This window comes from Contarinia nasturtii, unplaced genomic scaffold, assembly GCF_009176525.2.
Source record: "Contarinia nasturtii isolate CC-2019 unplaced genomic scaffold, AAFC_CNas_1.1 Cnas_scaffold_493, whole genome shotgun sequence".
Taxonomy (NCBI): domain Eukaryota; kingdom Metazoa; phylum Arthropoda; class Insecta; order Diptera; family Cecidomyiidae; genus Contarinia; species Contarinia nasturtii.
This window is the reverse complement of record NW_022197846.1, coordinates 244,302-257,165: the sequence shown is the minus strand read 5'-3', so window position 1 is coordinate 257,165 and position 12,864 is coordinate 244,302. Positions and strand designations below refer to the sequence as shown.

Here is a 12,864-nt window from a genome sequence, read left to right as displayed (position 1 = left end):
ACACACTCACTTTATATTTCTCTCTGACGTTGTTTAACTTATATTTCACCTATATGTATCACACTTTAACATGTTTAATCTTATTATTTATTTGAAGTGTGCGTAGAGTAATTCAATTTAATTGGTATGTTGTACCGAAAAATGCATGACAAAATTTCTAGTGGAACAGCAGCACATCGAATTCAATTTAACGGCTTCGTCCACGATAAATGCCATATCGAAATTCGACATTAATTAATCACGATTCTTGTTTTGATTTTGTTATCATGTGGACTTTTAATTCGTATATGAATTTATTCATGAGCTAAAGCTAGTTGTTCTTGAAGGAAGCATTTTTTTATAATAAAATAAAATTCTTGATCAAATTGGAAATAGTGAAAATGATGAATGAAGTAGTTACATACAGGTAGATTTGCATTTCCATCATCCACATAAATTTGGTGAGTAATGAGAATCACAGTGGGCTCCCATCTGCGGAATCAGAAGGACAGTAGAATGTAGAAGAGGAACATAGAGAGTGAGTGAGAGAGATATGTTATAAACAATAGAGTTTTCTTGTCATTCGATTTTTGTAAGCTGAAATATTCATGTTGTACACAATTGCTTGACGATGTGAAACTCTCACACTAGCTGAGTATCCTAAGTATTCATAAATTCATAAATATTACAATAAAGCAGTAAACAATTACATTGTGAAACTACCCGACATTACATCGAAACGATTGAAATTGTTTAACGAAAAACGAAAAATTGACAGAAATCTACATACTTTTTGCCCACTCTGATTCAGTATGTCCCTTTCTTTCATTCATTGAATTCCTTTTTGTTTCGTTTTTGGCATAAATTTGCTTGATGTCGTAAGTATGCTCAATGAATATGCAAAAATATGCATGCTTTTCATGAAAAATAAAGAGAACGCTCACAAAAATGGCGAGTTGGAAAATCGTTGGTATGAAATTAAGAAAATTAAAACAATTCTGAATATAAGAAATGTTTAATGATGAACAAATGTGAAATTTACGTGGAAAAGTTGTGAAAAAAATAAACACCAACAAACGTGCGTAGGACTTTGAATGCATACTTTTTATTTAGAAACGAAGGCGAAAATGCATATTCCATACATATGGTTTTGTATTTGAATGCTGTGATTTTCAGTCATTCTTAGAGCTAAAAGTCAATAAAGCAATAAAGCCATAAATCTATGAATGTTCATTTTATGGGTTATATAGTACACGTAAGATCTCACTTACAAAAATTCATTCTTGGACTGTTTTGTTCGACTCTTTTTTTTGTTGCACACTCTTTCAAGACTTATGTTTCTTTCTCTTTCAGTCTCTTATCATCGCAGAATGTCGTTGTTGGCTTTTTTTTCTTACTTTAAACTTGGAAATGCTCCTTTTTTCGATGACTGATAACTGTTATACATTTTTCTATGGTGTTTGATGCCTTTCTACCAACTCAATTGCAATAAGAGTTTTTCTAAAAACAACAGTGAAAACGGCCCCGGAAGAAAAAAAAGTGTATAAAAGGAAGAGAGAGAGAGAAAACATTGAAAGAAATCGAACCTTTTTGCATTGCTTGTTCCGTTTAAACAGATGACCATTGAGTACAACGATGGCGTACAACGTTGAAGAACTGACAAAAAAAAAGAGAGATAGAGAAAGAACGAAAAAAATAATAACAAAAAGTAAGTACACACAGCACACAACATTAGAAGAAACGGTGTCGTGCGGAGGCATATGCGTTTTTACTATCCATAATATATCATTACATGCGACAAATAGGTAATTGCGCATGCAGAACATGAACATTTTTTTTCTTTAGCACAAAGTATACCCGTGGTCAAACAGAGATGGACTGTTTCATATGAATTTATCACGAAAATTCTTCCATGCACATATTTAGCAACTATTATTAGATATTTGGAGCAAGCTATTGCAATGACTTTTGAAGAAGGCATACTGTGCAAAAAAAGAAACATGAAATGCATCATACAATGGATAACGTTGAGAAGACGAGAAAGGGAGAGAGAGAAAACTCACTGGAAATCGTCACTGACAGTGCAAAACGAGACATCCTTGAAGCGAATCCTACAAATTTTCATGAATTTCTCATTGATGCGCAGTATCATATTAGTAGTAATTTAGTAGTGTTTAAAATTGTGTGCGCTGTAGGCAGTTGTGTTTTTCATGGTTTTTCTTTTTCGATGATTTTCATTGTTCCATCATTTACTAGTTAGTTCATTTCACTCACTTCTCTCGGACCGAACGTGTTTCCCTTCTTCTAGAATTTATGCACGAACTGAATTTGTTTACACGTTATGATGTCAGACACTGACTGATAAGTTTCAATGTACTTCATTTTTTTCTCTATTTATTTACTTCATGTGTTTTTCCTCTTCGTTTTTTTTCCCTTTTACTGATGGATGATGATGCTGGTGAACTTCTACAGAATTGACTCCATGCATTTTCCTGTATAGAAAATTAAATAGGTGACAAAACCAAGAAATTATTCAACTTAAATACATAAATTTGAAACGCACCAGAGGTGCAAGAAAACGAAACACATTTTGAATGTACGTGGCAGTCTGCTTGAAGACATTGCAGGACATTTGACTAAACAAAATCAAGTGGAACATGAAAGTATTGATTTGAAATGAAGTAAATCATTGTCGTGGCAATTTTAAGGTAGTTAAAATTTTCAAAAACTTTTCCGCAAAAATGTCTACACATCAATACACAAGACTGAAAAAAAATCTCAGCTGCAGAACAGATTTTTCTACGTAAAAATCATAGATAAAAGAGCTGCACGGAAAAAAGTAGTTCTACTGAACTTGGTTTCTTTGGTTGCTACCTCTTTATGGAATGACCTTAAGTGACGACCGTTTCTCGAATTCATTATAGCAGCCAGAACATAACTAAACATTATGTGTATTTTAAAAGTATTGTACACGTGTAACGATACTTATTTTAGATATACGCAAGAGAAACGCGGATGCAAGTTAAAATTTATTTTTAGATTAATTAATCAAAGGTTATAAGACATTTTGTTTTCCCAAAAAAAAATGCTTAATAAAAATGTAATATCCATGTTGCAAATCTAAAATAGAAGAAAACTTATGACAATCTCAATATAAAGTAATTATCAGAAAATTATGAAATTAACCCATAAACGCTTCGTAGGTGTTCGTTTTGATGGTGGTTTTGCTGTCTGCCATCATTCAAGTTTTTTTTTGGTACATACATGCCTCATTTTTTCTCCCTTCATTATTTGTCTTGGCTTAACTTTTTCTTCAAATTTGACATTTATTGTGTATTCATCTTCATTCTCCCGTTCATTTTCTCTCTCTCTCTCTCTGTCTCTCTCATCTTTGTTATGTTGCCGATTTTTATTTTTTTGACATTTTACTGCTTGATTAAAAGCCATTGTATGGCATCGTTTTGGAATATGAATCCCATCATCCATGGCTTAGGCTATCAAAATGGTACGTAGAGTGTGCGAATTGTGTGAAGTCGAAATAATACGCGATAAAGCGATGCAAAGAAAATTCGGAATGGAATGAGAGGCACTTGATTTCCCTGATATGTGCGGCAAATGAATCTTTTTCACTAATCATCTAAAAATTGTTGGTTACTTCACCGTGATTCCATTGCGATTGTTCAAAATGGCTTATCATGGCAGCCGGTTTTTTGTGGCAGCAGTTAAGAAAAACGAACCTCAAGACATATTTAAAGAAGAGATCATACAAGCACATGCAAAATAATAAATCCATTTAAATTCATTCGATTGAACTGCGATATGTGCTCCAAGCAAAAATTTATACGAAGAAAAAGAACTAAAATTCGTGCACGTGGTCTACATGGTAGTTCGATACGGAGCATTGGGCACACGCTACTCTCTTTCCCGCTCTCTCTCCCTCTCTCGTTCAACAAATGTGACCCTTTTGACGCGCGTTGAATTTTTCGGTTGATAACCGTCATTTGTGCGATGGATGTGTTTAAAATTAATAATAATTAACGCCGTTTTAGACTGTCGCTCATTCTTTTGTTTGATTGTGTTGTTTTTTTTGTATCCATCTTCTCTTTATAATAATCTAATCAACATTAGTTATAAGCATGTTTATTTGGTGTGCTTCTCATGAATTCTCTCAAAATAGATATAGAATCGTTTTCAGTTTGGTGGCCGATACTCGATTTTGATCGTCTATATATTGCCACACATTCAATAGATCGATTTAGATGCATTCCAAATTCCAAACACCCAATAGAAGGAAAGTATTGACCGCAGACCTGAAGTCACCTTCTGGGTGGTCGGCATTTTACAAAGGGATTTTTTTGTGCATTTGGCGTCTTTTTATTGTTGTAAGCTTAAATGTGTATTTCATGTTTTTTTATATTCTTTTCTATTCATTCGATTTTTTTTCTTCCACACATCGTACCGCATTCATTTGGTTTGATCATTGGCTTTTTGTCTCTCTCGTTCATCATACTTCTATTGATCATTTCACACCACATATATTTAAATGAATCAAAAGCCGTCAACTAAAGAAAACCGAAAGGGCCAACTCATTGCCTGATTATTGCAGTGATTATGTGAATGAACAAATTACGTACAAACGAAAGTCGCCTTGGATTTAATTCATAATACATGTAAAAGGAATTTTTTTTTATTCGCCAACCTCTCATACATAAGCATTTGGGAATGTGACTTTGAACTAGAACTTTTCTATGCTATAAAAAAGCAAGAAATTCCGTTTTTTGATGCGTTTTGGAAGAGCAAATTTATCGTTGCGGTAGATCAAGCTCGACATCGTTTCCTTCAAAATTATTCTTTTGAACATTTCATTGAATATTGTGTGAATAGAAAACGTTAACGCGTTGATCATAAATAGATTTTCATTTCAACATTATTCTGAAATCAACTATATTTCTTATAATCCTTTTGTCCTTTAAACTGGCAAAAAAAGTTTCTCACTTTAAAATGTATCTAGAAATGTAAAAAGAGAATGATATGTGAGAGGGTGTGAAATAGTCAGTCGAAATGTTAACCTGAAATTTGTATATGCAGTACCATGAAACATTATTCAATCCATCAAAGTCGCATGTGCATTGGTGAAAGAGTTCTTACCACTTTTATTCAATTGAAATTGTTTGTATTCCTTGGGAATTTAACCATCCATATTCACAAATTCAATAAGAAAAGGACATGCACATATTAAGAGAGAACCAAAGACTTGTTCGAGGATGTTAAACATCGTATCACTTCACGTTTAACATCAACAATCAAGTGGCATTTTCTTTTGGAACCGTACATATAATCACTTAAAGATCGCCTCAAGGGACGCAATCACTCAAAATCACACATGGTATATTATGGATCACTCTTCTCCCGGGCATGACATTCAATGACTACTGATTTTGTTGTTATTGTTGCAGTTGTTGTTTTTTTTGTGCTGCCGATAGAGTTTTGTTTGTTTGTTCAATGTGATTTCTGTCTTGTGTGTGATGTTCTGCTTTTAAGGTACTTCAGTGACTTGAATGCTCAATAAAAAAATTATCATCATGCAATATAATAGACGAAAAGTGCGTTTTTTGTTACTGCATGTGTCAATATGCTTTTTTATGCTTTTATAGCTCTTGATGTATGAGTTTGTCGAATTTTTGTCACTAAAATCAATTTCGTCGAAAACATTGAATGAATAAACTAACTTGATTCGTACCTGAATGGGGTTGTACGATAAAGATCTAATTCGTCATATTGAATTGATTTGTCGGCTACTTTGCAATAAATGTAAATTTTATGGCCGTACGAGGAAGAAAATGATGGTAAAAAAATATTTATAACGAACCATATCCAAAGACATGCAATAAAGATAGATAGGTATTCATCAAACTACCGTATTTAACACACTTCGTTCGGCTTCCAAGTAATTGAATTTTTTTTGTAAATACGTTTCCTTTTAAGATGCCAAAAACAATACCTGCACACACATAGAAAATTTATGATGTTGATAAGTGTTTATTTTTTTATTTTTCACAACCAAATTGTGTGTGTGTGTGTTAAAGAGAGAGAGAGAGAGAGAGAGAGAGAGAGAGAGAGAGAGAGAGGGAGAATGATCGAGAATGTTGCTAAACAATTGAATCCGTGTTGAATTCAACATATGGAACTTTATGCGAACGCCATGGGGTCTTTTAAAGCTGTTGTAAAACTTTTTCGATATAATAAAACCCAACAGCACCGTGTTATATCAATGATATACGTTTGATGTGTATGCGCTTGGTTTATATTAAATAGCTCACTCATTAATTTGGAGCATACCAACTGATACCAACGACCACTCAAAGTTTTTTTTAAAACTATAATCTACAATATTTTAATATCAGATGTGCTCAACACGTCGAAATCTGTAAACTGAAGGAGTTTAGAAAAAAAAGATTCTTATTTTAAGATTTTTATTTATATAGAGTAACCAAACATTTATTTTTCACCGTTTTATAAATCATTTCGTTAAAATTTTATGAAAAAAAAGTTTGAGAACGATAGAAAAAATTGTTACTTTTTTGGTTTTCATAAGTTGATTGATGGAAATTCAGATGTTTTGATATCATTTTGTATTCAAGATTCGAAAAAAAAATGATATCCTGACCAAGAACGAAAAATACGTTTTCCGGAAGAGAAAGCATGAATTATGATTTATAATGAATCATAATTTATGAATAAACAAAGTCGATTCACACTAATCACATATTAATTATATTTGTGTGAAATGCGTTGCCAACTTCTGAACAAGATAGACGGCTGAAGTATTTCTATTTAAATGGTGGTTAGTAAAGCGTTTAAAAATGAACAAATTGACATCAAAAACCCTTGCCACTTGTGTGTGTAATTAGATTCTTATGTTAGATTTTTTTTGTTCACGTGTTTGGCAATTAATCTGTAATTTATGCGGATCAAGTTTGTGCGTTTTTAGATTAGCAGCAATCATTTTTGACCATGTACTTTCCTTAGTTTCAATGAGTGCTACCGTTTCACACACTTATTCTAAAAAAGAACACATTTTTTTCATTCCTAATTCATATGCCAAAAGAAGAAGAAGACGAAGAAGAAGAAGAGAGGATTATAGGGTAAGAGCGAACGAAAAACATAAATTTGATGTTTTTGATTAAGAGAATTTGCTTAAATAATATTCATCTGCATAATTTTGTTTTTCCCGAAAATGTTGTTGTTAATGATCTCACACATAATAATTTCAATGTGAAATGTTACGCTTTAACATCATGTGAATGAGTAAAATGAAATAAATTAAAATAAACTGTACTTAGATTATACGCGAGAGAACAGAAATGTGTGTAGTTTACATTTTTTTTTTCAAGTGCAATCGTAAACTGCATTAACTCCACCCGTTAAATGCATTTCAACCAAAAAGAAAATGCATTTCGATCGTCCAATCGCTTAGTCCGTCGGCATGATCATAGCAGTTGAAAATCATTGTCGGCACACCGTTTTAAATATAAAAACTATCGTCGCTAAAAATCAAAGCAATTGACGGGGCGGAGTCAGCTAGTGTTATACTAGTTGATAATGAATGTTTCACAGAAGAAAAAAAAATATATAAATGTATTGAACAACAAAATATATAAAACAAACGCCGAACAAGCAGTGCCCACCTCTTTTTTCGATTTTGCTTTTGTGTTTCCTTCCACACTGATTGTAACCGTTGTTGAATATGAACCAAGGAATTGTGTGTTGGGAAAACGATACCGAATATAACAAAAGGCAGTAGCGAATGGTTGAAAAACATGAAATATGCCAGAAAAGAGAGGAACGATTCGAGCCGACGATAGGCGATCGTGATCGGTTTCATTTCCGACATTTTACACATACATAGAAATAAATGTTTACCTACACTCTCGAATCTATGTTTGAGAATGAAGAAATGCATGGTATGAATACACACGCACGCATACAATTGCACAAACTTGAAACGTATTGAAAACAGAAAGAAAGCATACATAACATAAAGCAAAGAACAAGCAATACAACTTAGTTGCGCACACGAGAAAGATCGGTTGACTTTAAGACGACTCATACGTATTTATTCCGACGAGGATCAAGACGCGCAGAGAAAAAGTAACCTGTTGGTAAACGAACCAAGTCAGTAAGGTGCGGTCAGTCCTACGAGAAACATCACTTCAGCAACAGTTTTTTTTTCTTCTCAATTTTAACTTGAAAATATTCAATCACATACATATTTTTTGGGAACTTTATTTTTTTGCTAAAAATTTGTGCCGTGCATCATATAGAAATCATAAAATAAATACAGTGTGCATCATCATAACCAAATCATCTTATTATCCAAGTGATAACATAAAGTGTAAAAAGTGTAAAAAATACGAAAAATTTGTGAATACGCGTGCGCAACAAGATGGTTTCATCATTTAACATGTCGCAATATATGCCTGGATATCCTTTTGGTGGTAAGTTAAAAAAAAGAAGTTTACTTAATTATTTGACAAAAAAATTACTCGAAAATAGTGGAATTCACGTGGAATCACATTTTCCACCATTCGCATGAATCGCATTAAATGGCGATTCCATTATTTTCAAGTTGGGTGATTCTTTTTTTTTTTTTAAAGTGAATTCAATTCAATCTGTAATGTTTCGTTGCCTTTTCTTCAATTCAATCAATATTTATTGAAAGTTTTATTCCACATTCAAAACATACAAACGTATTTACAATGAACGAATATATTTGTTACACTTTTTCATTGGCTACTACATTTTTTTATGCGTCAGTAGTCCATTGTGTGTATATCGATTTAATTTTCTTTATTTTTTTTTAAATTTACTTTCCACTACGATGTCGGCGAACTATTTTCTTTTTTCTATTGTACATTTCATGTTTAGCAAGGTTTGCAATTCAATTCAAGAGATCAACTTTCTGAAAAAGAAAAAGAAAGAAAAACGTTTAGAAGGTGCAATGATCGTCACAAAGAAAACAAAGACGGACAAGAAAATGATTTCAATTAAGTTTTCACCAGTGAAATGAAGCAATATCTTGGTGTGCGGTATATTTTGTTCCCATTCAAATTTAATCATCCAAAAAAAAAAACGAAAGAAATTAAGTCGAAAAAACAATTGACGTCTGATATGAAATATTTAAAGGCAGCTGTTGTAGGAATCGTTTGATTTCACATCTTAAGCCATCGAACGATTGAATAATATTTGGGAATGGTATTTTTCTCACGTGGTCATAATTGATCTTAATTGTTGATCCTTTTTCAAATCATTATTGCATTGAAGTGCTACAATAAAACACACTCTAAACAGGTTGATCCTCTTCTCATGAGATAACGATGAATAGAATAACAAGTATTTTAAAATCTTAACAGAACATCAAATGTGGAATATACTAAGAAACTACCGAAATTTGATAAATAAAAACATTGACACACACACAGAAAAATCATTGAATCATTGTTATTCTCAAAAATCCATATTGGATTGAGCTCAAGCCACATAAATATATGCCAAGCAACAATTGAAAATAGAGGAATTAAAAAAATTGTGAATAGCCTTGATTGTACAATTGATATGTTTTGTATTGTGCATTTGGTTTTCTCTCTCTCTCTCTCCCTCCCTCCGATTCTTTGATTTCATTATGGAATGTTGGGTCATAGGCCGTTCAATGTTTGAATGTTCGAACATTCATACGCCCTTCAATATTTCAAAAATGAAAAAAAGAGCATGCTTCACATCTTGCCGATATGTCAGCTTTCGAAAGATGAAGAAAAATTACTTCATGAAAAGATCATCCAATTCATTCTATTATCATTCAGCTTCTAGTGCACCATTTTTGTTGGCATTTTCTTTGCCTTTGAAATGTCCATTAAATTGTTTGTCATTTGTGAAGAAAAGCGAGAGAACAATGCACACATGTATTTGACCCATTTCTTTTCTTATGTGAACGGACGATTATACAAACAATATTAGCTTGAGCTACTCGATTTGAGCCGTTTATTGAAACTGTTAAATGTAAACAAACAATCGAAGAATATTTCAAACAAGCAACCTGTATGCAGGTTATATTTTATGTTTTTTGTGACATTTTTGAATTTTGAAGGGATTTATTTTCTTCAAAAGACAAACACACACACAAAGTATTTCAAAGATATTCGTTAAATGGTATCAAGCGCATTTAATAGAATTGTCATTTTAAGTTTTGTATTCATATTGATTAAAATGAAATCACTTACAATTGTTATTGCATAAGTCCAATGATGTTTAGTTAAAATCTCTTTGTTAATCATTGTTCTTCAATTTGTTTTCGTTTCGGTTATTTTTTTTATTGAATATTAGGTCAAGGAAGATATAATCAGCTCGGTGGCAGCTTCATAAATGGCAGACCATTGCCACACCAAAAGCGTGTACAAATCATTGAAATGGCTGCAAAGGGAATTCGACCATGTGAGATTTCACGTACATTACGAATCTCGCATGGTTGTGTATCGAAAATTTTGAATCGTTACCAAGAAACTGGTTCCGTTCGTCCGGGCGTCATCGGTGGATCAAAGCCTCGTAACACAACACCTGAAATTGAAGCAAAAATTTTGGAGATTCGTAAACAAGATCCAAATATCGACACATGGCAGATCAAAGACAAGCTCATTCAATTGGGCATTTGTGACAAAAATTCAGTGCCATCCGTTACATCGATCAGTCGTTTGTTACGCGGTGGTCGTTCTAGCAGTTCATCGAATGGTTTAGTTGGTAAGTGTTTATTTTTACTTGATATTAAATTGGCGATGTGTCTTAAATGAACTTTGAATTGTATACATTCGATCATCAACCTCCTAAGATTCAAATATAGTACAATTTTCAATTTCAATGTGTGTTTTCTTTTTCTTCATTTTCTTCGAATAGGTAATTCTTCATGCGGCGATGATAGCTCTGGTGAAAGTGATATTGATTTTGAACCGGGTTTGGCTTTGAAACGCAAACAACGTCGGTCACGTACCACATTCACAAATGAACAATTGCAAGAGCTTGAAGCATCGTTTTTAAAAAATCATTATCCCGATGTGTATTCACGTGAAGAGTTGGCACAAAAAACGAAACTAACCGAGGCACGCGTTCAAGTTTGGTTTTCAAATCGACGTGCACGTCTACGCAAAAACTCAAATCCACATGAAATGTCACCGTTGCCGGAGGGCCTATCAAATTTACCATTGCATTTTTCACCACAATTTCCACAACATCTTTCGCTGCCCGATGGTGGTGCACCAACAATGCCATTATCATCATGGTCATCATCTGGAATAAATTATAATATGAGCTCACAACAAGCTAGTGCTCATCATTTAAACTCGTTACAATACAATCCAAACACTTACGGCCACCATTTTAATACATCACTTTTATCATCAACAAATAATAATACATCATCACTAAGTCCACCATCAAGCACTTCGGCCAGCCCACATTCATTGAGCCCACCAAGCAGTACACCAAACAGCATTGGACACGTACCATATTCAACGTCAATCGATTCGACAAATCAATTGTCATCCGGTTTTAGTTTGGCCTCATCGAATTTAAATCAATCCAGTACATACAATAATCTGGCACCAGTTTCCAGTGGATACCAAACACATGCCCATTCCACAATTGTCGATAGCAGCCATTGGCGTTCACATGCACCACGTTCACTTGAATGGGATAGCTACGGGTAAATATCAATTTCATTCAATCACTGCCATTTTCCGAAGTAATTGCGCAACAATTTTCCATTTGTGCAAACACAAACACAAACACACACACACATACACACACACGAACGCATTTATCCTGATTTAAAGTAATTCACAAGCGATTACTTGCAAATTGCTTAATTTTGAATGTGATGTGCTTTTTCCACCTTTTAAAATATGTACGCTTAATAACAGTTGAATAATAGTGATTTTACGATTGAAATTAATGTAAAATTGTTTTCCCTTTTGTGTAATTTATAGTCCGTTCTTTCCAAGCAACATGAGCACATATCAAACATCAAGCACATCCACATCGCCAGCCGGTTCATCAATCGCATCTAGTATCAGTGATGTTAAACCAATCTCATCCAATTACCCATATTTCGGTCAGTTTAATTTCGATTGGAAAACCGACGGACACATCTAAAATGTAAATGTCTTTTTCCCCCGATTTTCAACTAGTGTTATAAGTTAAGAATCGACATTTTTCGACGATTCCGATTTGATACCATTATCTTTACCGTTTTAGTAGCAGTTTAATGTTGAACTTAGTCATAAAAACGAGTAGATTTATTTCGTTCATCAAATTTAATTAGAAATTTAATTGCTTCTAAGTTATTTTTTTTACAACAATTCACACATTTCATCTAAAAATATTTGTGAGAATTATTGCAAACCACTCGACTACATTTCTACTTAAAATTACCGCCTTATGTACACTATTATACTTATGTACTATTATGATTATTAGATTATAGTTTCGTTTTAAGTGAAAAAAATCGACCAAAATTAAAATATATCTACTTCAAGTGTTATTAATATTTTAGAATAGCGTAGTACAAGAAAAAATGTGTCTATTTTGAAAAAGGAAATATTGTGCTAAGATTTAGCATTGTTAATTTAAGATTTTGAAAAACCAATAAAGATCTATCGAAGAAAATCGAAATAAAATGTTTTCAATTCTTTCCATTTGAAACGAAGTTTCTCTGTGTTGCACCCTCCAGTAAGTTAGAAGTCGTTTTATTTCTTTGTTTCAGCTGGCCCTAGTGTACGTGCACATTCAGAAGCAGTGAATCATATTTTATTAAGCACCAACCTATAAAATGAACATTTA

General features: G+C 33.0%; 1 protein-coding gene across 1 annotated transcript; it reads left to right on the top strand.

The window, feature by feature from the left end:
• The first annotated feature begins 8,064 nt into the window (after nt 1-8,064).
• On the top strand, nt 8,065-12,517 carry LOC116339098 (protein gooseberry-like). The gene is made up of 4 exons (XM_031764761.1): nt 8,065-8,477; nt 10,360-10,770; nt 10,924-11,728; nt 12,012-12,517. The coding sequence occupies exons 1-4, from the start codon at nt 8,426-8,428 to the stop codon at nt 12,175-12,177; spliced, it is 1,434 nt and encodes a 477-aa protein (XP_031620621.1). The 5' UTR covers nt 8,065-8,425; the 3' UTR covers nt 12,178-12,517.
• The last annotated feature ends 347 nt before the right edge of the window (nt 12,518-12,864 follow it).

Coding starts and splice junctions, on each gene's coding strand:
- LOC116339098 (XM_031764761.1), top strand. CDS start 8,426: ATGGTTTCATCATTTAACATGTCGCAATATATGCCTGGATATCCTTTT. Junction 8,478..10,359: donor GCCTGGATATCCTTTTGGTG/GTAAGTTAAAAA, acceptor ATTGAATATTAG/GTCAAGGAAGATATAATCAG. Junction 11,729..12,011: donor CTTGAATGGGATAGCTACGG/GTAAATATCAAT, acceptor TGTAATTTATAG/TCCGTTCTTTCCAAGCAACA.